This window comes from Oncorhynchus kisutch, linkage group LG4 (genome assembly GCF_002021735.2).
Source record: "Oncorhynchus kisutch isolate 150728-3 linkage group LG4, Okis_V2, whole genome shotgun sequence".
Taxonomy (NCBI): Eukaryota; Metazoa; Chordata; class Actinopteri; order Salmoniformes; family Salmonidae; genus Oncorhynchus; species Oncorhynchus kisutch.
In genome coordinates, this window is record NC_034177.2 from 18,625,112 (window position 1) to 18,631,111 (window position 6,000).

Genomic DNA, 6,000 nt, shown 5'->3' on the forward strand with positions numbered 1-6,000 from the left:
GCTTGATAAGGACAGTTTCTCTGACCTGATGAATGTGCTCACTTCAGACTAAAGTATATTTAATATGAAAGAAATGTGAATAGGCCTAGATACATTTGCATAAAAGATGGTAACTTTAAGAGATATCTGCTTATATCATGTTGACATTAGTCCCCAAACTATGATAATAACCTCCTGTGACCTTTAAGAACAGTCCTTGCCACTGGATTTACAGCTTTTATACACCCTCTTAATTCACACATAAAGTAGGTAAAGCAGAATTTGGTTGTCTTGGCTCTGTTAATGGTATTTTTGATCTCTGTCATGGAGTTTCAGGTGTGCCATGGCAAAGAGCCAGCGAATGCTGCGTGTTATGATTATGAATGGTACATACTAGGAAATACAGATCATCTTCGGTTGAAACGGGAGCAGAGTAACTTGAGGGTTATCGTTCAGATTCAGAGATTATTCTGAATTACTGTGTTGTATATGTGAGGAGGTATAAATGTAAACATTTCGTAAAGCCTGTAATTTGAGACTTCTAAAGGGAAAACCAGATAGCAATGAATGCATGCGGAAAACATGCTATCTGTTTTGTTTATAGATAGACAGGCATGGCTGACCGAATGGATAAACCATATGATATTACCTCTGAGCCCTAACTCATGGTTCAATCTTCCCACACTCTCTTCCAGAAGTTATTATTACACGAAGAGCAAAAAGTGAAATGAGAATGTTCCATTTTTCAGTATTGAGTATATGGGCTATTCATAGAGGCATTCTTATTTCCTCTTATCTCTAAACTGGCAGGGGCATCCAGAAGATGATGCGGTCCCTAAAAAGTTATAACACTTTAAGAAAAGGGTTCTCTTTTATGCTTCCCCATAGAGCCAATGTGAAGAAATTGTTGTGGACTTTCAGAGTTCACAAAGGTGGACCCTTTCTCCTCTCTTGCTCGCTCTCTCGCTCAGTTTTTACACATACAGTAGCCAAAGTACATAATTAGGCCCATAACACAGTGAATTCTCTCTCTCTCTCCCTCTCTGCCTGTTTTTACACATACAGTAGTCAAATGACATAATTAGGCCCCTAACACAGTGAATAGGAGTTTATTCTGAAGGCAACTACACCTAACTTTATTGTGCAGGGATGCTGTCATGTGACCCACATACACAGGCTGAAGGCCCCTGATTAAGAGATGGATCATGGGTAAAATATTGGTTTTCTGAGCCTCTTCTTTTAACATCTTTCTCCTTCCACAGTGGAGGTGCTTTGTTGTTGGGTAGCATACCAACCTAAAAATGCACTTTTAAGAATATGCAACCATGTTTAAGTGATAGCTGTTTAATACTGCTTCATGCTTTATGAACATTGAAGTAACAAGACAATAAGACCTAACCCAGGGGACTACTTGAAGTGAAAGCTTTGATTTTACAGAATACATTCATTGTGAGACTCAAATTCAGGCTACCAGATGTATAACCTTTGCGTCCCTCTCTCTTATCATCCCCACTGAACTTTCCATCCTGTCCCATTGGGTCTTGTCATTTAGGCAGCGACCAGGATTCCTCTCTCTTTCGGTGCGGTGTGCCCCTGTGCCCAGACCCAGAGAGGGGACATCTATATTGAATCTCTATAATTATGTAAATGTAATGTTTGTATTTATAGGCTGCATGAGCCGCAAGACTCTGGCAGTGACCCTGTGACAGCTGGAAAACCCTGCACTCAGAAATCATATTATAAACTGCTCAGGCCTGAACTGGTGCTGTAGGATAGCTGGCTCATGGTTCATGTAAAGATCATGGTTGATGTAAAGATATGGATGTATTGTTGAGGAGTTTATGACTGGTGTGATGTTACAGTATGGTGTGATAATGATACACAGATGTCAGGGCTGCTCCATTTTCCAAAACCACAAGGATTTTTACTCAAAGTGAAGAATTATGTTGTTCAATTAGTTTAATATGTACATTAAAATAAACTATTTACATTATATAAAATATATTTACATGGCAATAATACATTTACTCAGAAAACCAAAAAGAACATTAAGTCACAAGACTTTTAGCCCTTTGTCATGTTGAGATGGTTACTCTTATTTCCATAGTTTTAAAGACCCTGACATTAAATGTTATTCAACAGGTAAATGCACACACAGAACATTCAATTCAAGCCTCTGAAGACTGAAAGGCAGTTTTAGATCAAAACATTGTCTTAAAGCTTATTTCATGTGCTGTTTACAGTTATAACACATAGATAAACGTTGCTTTTTTTGCCAGTAAAAAAATATGGCACTCGTAGGATGCATATAATAGAAGGCACTATCTTGAATATCAAAACACATCATATTAAACAATGTTATTGTAAGATTCCAGTTGTGTCAGGGGTGTACTTAGAGCCAACCTGATATGTTGACTTGAATTCACAAATGCCAACTCCTGTAATGCACTTTTAAAAGTATTTTACAAAATATTATTTGATAAAAAAGAACAAAGTAGTACCAGCTACATATTTTTAAAATAGTATTTGTATATAGAATTCCTATGACGATGTTTTATTTTCATATGCTGTTTTCCTATTCCTCAAAAAACGTTAAATAAACAAACAAAAATACAAAATACATATTATTGGAGATATCTTTCTTGATGTCGTTCTTGGTTCATTTGGCAAAGTCCTCAATCGTATGTGATTTCTCACATGTGTCGCTTCATGTGCAGCGCGAGGTGGTCGGACCTGGAGAAGGCGCGCTCGCACAGGTGGCACTGGAACGGCCTGTGTCCAGTGTGCTTACGGAAATGGCGCGTCAGCTCGTCGGAGCGGGCGAACTTCCAGCCACAACCCTCCCAACTGCAATGGTATGGTTTCTCTCCTGTTGAACGACAAAGGGGAAAATACCATGGGTATACTGACAGAAAATACAGTCATTTGCAACATATAGCCAAATATTTATAGTTTCCAATAAGCACAAAGACATTGAGGAATGTTCCTTACCTGTGTGCGTTCTGTGGTGCGCTTTCAAGTGCGAGCTCTTGGTGTAGGTTTTCGCGCATCCAGCGAAAGTGCAAGTGTGACTCGCTGTGCGCTTCCTTGGCCAGGAACGCCGACCCCTTTTAGGCTTTGAGTCCATCATCTCCAACGGAGAGGACGGTGGAGTGAGCAGCGCTCTCTGATTGGTGTGCTGTATACCCATTCCGTCTTCGTACATCCCGAACTGGTGTGCGCTCTGATACGAGAGCTGCATCTGTGGGGGCGGGTGAGAGTGAGGGTAGCACGCTGCGGAGCGGTAGCTCTGCGGGAAAGTCAGGGAGTGGCACATCTGGGTCTGACACTCGGAGCTCATCAGGTCGTCTGGGCTGAGAGGTGGTGTCATGTTCCCCGCAGACTGCGGAGAGTTGGCTAGTCTCGGATGCTCGAAGGACATCATGCACGAAACGTTCCCCTCCTGCTTGATTTTTGGGCAGCTCTGAGGGACCATTTCCATAACTGGTCGGTAACTGTCCATGGATTGCTCGACCTTAATGTTGTCTGGAAAGTCCTGATTTGGGAAAGCAGACGAACTGACTAGAAATCTCCCATGGACGCTGTTGCCAGAGGGCTGGTGGCAGAAGCTGCTGTCAAGCTCATTGCGCAGGAGCTCAGCCATCAGGCTGTTGTACGGCGGAGGTGGAATGTTTATCTCGGGCACGGTGTAGGTAGACTGCATCACGGAGTGATACATGTTGTTCTGCTCTGCTAGCCTGTACTCTCCCTCTGTCCCGGAGGATGGAGTGTTGCTGTCTGTGCCAGTGGAGTTAGAGAGAATAAACTCCAGATCCAGGAATTTATCTAGCTCCTCTTCGTCTTTTATGCCCATGCAGATGTCCATGCCCTCAGCCACGGCACAGCTGGAATGAACCGACCTGTCCATCTCGCCCTTCCACCTCTGCAATAGTACAATATGCCATTAGTGAAAAGATCATGTAAAAAAAAAAAAATTTGCAAAAAAATGGAACATTCATATTTGTTACATAAAAAAACTGTAAAAGCAATATGTAACCAAATAATAAGTTAGAAGCCTAACTGATACAACATATGGGTTCACTCTACATCTGGACTGAAATGCTATTGCTTTATTCTAACTACACCAAATATATACTAGATTCATATGTCAACTACAGGTAAAACAACCCCAAAAATCTCTAAATACATAAACCAGTATACTTACATATTCCCAGCATTTTTCCTTTTGGTTCGCAAATGTGGCGATGGATGGTAAAATGGTCCCGGTTAAGGACATTTCCATTCGTTGCAATGACAAAATAAATTAGTTTTTTTCTTGAATAAAAAACTTTCTTTCTGTCTATGAATATCAGCAAAAGCGATGTAGAGTCCACGCGAGAAACTAGTTGTAGTAGTAAATCACTATTTCTCCTCACTTGAAATAGTGTTTCAGTGTCATGTGCAAGTTTGATTGGTAGGAGTTCCTATATACCTTATAAATATTGTAGCTGAAAAGCTGGACCTATTGTACGAAGCGGAGGCAACAGGCACCTATATTAAGCCAGTGAGCCTTGCAGTCTCTTTGCTTTCCCTCATGCGCTCGTGCGAGCTTTAAAGTCTTAAAGCCACATATACACACGCCCCTTCCTGCATAGAAACGAGTTTAACAAGTATAACACGTAATGACGCGCTAGGCAAAGACCGCCCCTTGCAGAACTTCATCTAGTAAGCAATTAACACATTATGGCAAATAAAATAAAATATTATGCGCCGAATACAACAGGTGAAATGCTTACTTTACGGGCCCTTAACCAACAATGTCGAGTTAGAAAAAAACGTTTAAAAAAAATGCTATATAAACTCAAGGGAAAAAAGTAACACAATAAAATAAGAATAACGGGGCTATATACAAGGGGTACCGATACCGAGAGAATGTGCAGGGGTACGGGTTAGTCGAGGTAATTGAGATAATATCTACATGTAGGTAGGTGTAAAGTGACTATGCATAGGTAAAAATCAGAGTAGCATACGATACATGAAATGTAAATGCATGTGTCACGAATAGGGTAAGGTAACCAAAATATGAACACTAGAGACAAAGTTACCCATTTGGATAGAATATTATTAAGCACAGCTTTTCTTTCAAAATAGGCTAACATTAGGAAATTCATATTAAATATATTATCATTCAACCCAATATAATCTACAAACACAAAAACCGACACTCATGTTTTATCTCCAAACACATATGAAAGACATGTCCAAGGTGTATATGGATGTTGGATGTTCTCCGAGCAGCATATTTAGGACAACACGTGAGGTAAGGCCTACAGGATAGGCTATTGGTAATGTTTTGCGTTGTCGATAATAGACTAAACATTGTAATATGAATACACTTTATTCTCTATGCATTATTCTCTACTGCATTTTATTCCATAAAGTCACATTTAAAGTATATTAAAAAAAAATATATATATAAAAAAATAACCCCATATTCGTTTTTCTCATAGGCCTATATATAATACCTTTAATTTGGCAGATCAGTTGGCTTCCCATCACCTGATCAACTCGTCCGTCTTCTCAGGTCATTTGCCAATCATTATCAGCCTGTGATAAACCCAGTTACCCAACGCAACAGGCTTTTCGAAACGGCGCAGCCACCAGGCGCCAGGTAGGCCTTCATCAGAAACTTTTCACCTCTTCAAACGCTCCCGTAAACACGCGCTAATAAAGCATTTAACCTCTATGAAGCCCCATTCATGTGCAAATAATGAGGCTGAATGAGCGGCTGCTGAGCCTGCTTTGTCCAGCGGCGTATTCACATTGGTATCGGGTTTCTTGCGCCAGTTTCACAAAACAGTCTTCAGCTAAATGCAGATAATTGTTTTGATACGTATATTGTAACATCCATATCCATGCAGGTGTACCAGGATGATACCTTTCCTTTCTCACAATTGGGCGGAAGTGTTTTTGGTTCTATGTCAACTGTGTGCATGTGTGAAAACTATTCTCACTTTCTATCTGTTCTTCTGTTTACAGTGA

The 6,000-nt window shown here is 40.4% G+C and overlaps 1 protein-coding gene across 1 annotated transcript; it reads right to left on the reverse strand.

Annotated features, from left to right (window-relative positions):
- Positions 1 to 1,915: 1,915 nt before the first annotated feature.
- Positions 1,916 to 4,560, reverse strand: LOC109889182 (Krueppel-like factor 2). Its single transcript, XM_020480419.2, has 3 exons — positions 4,184 to 4,560; positions 2,971 to 3,901; positions 1,916 to 2,848 (listed from the first exon to the last, which is right to left on the reverse strand). Exons 1-3 carry the CDS (start codon positions 4,259 to 4,261, stop codon positions 2,673 to 2,675), a joined length of 1,185 nt encoding a protein of 394 aa, XP_020336008.1. The 5' UTR covers positions 4,262 to 4,560; the 3' UTR covers positions 1,916 to 2,672.
- Positions 4,561 to 6,000: the final 1,440 nt, after the last annotated feature.

Coding starts and splice junctions, on each gene's coding strand:
- LOC109889182 (XM_020480419.2), bottom strand. CDS start 4,261: ATGGAAATGTCCTTAACCGGGACCATTTTACCATCCATCGCCACATTT. Junction 3,902..4,183: donor AGGAAAAATGCTGGGAATAT/GTAAGTATACTG, acceptor GTACTATTGCAG/AGGTGGAAGGGCGAGATGGA. Junction 2,849..2,970: donor GCACCACAGAACGCACACAG/GTAAGGAACATT, acceptor GTCGTTCAACAG/GAGAGAAACCATACCATTGC.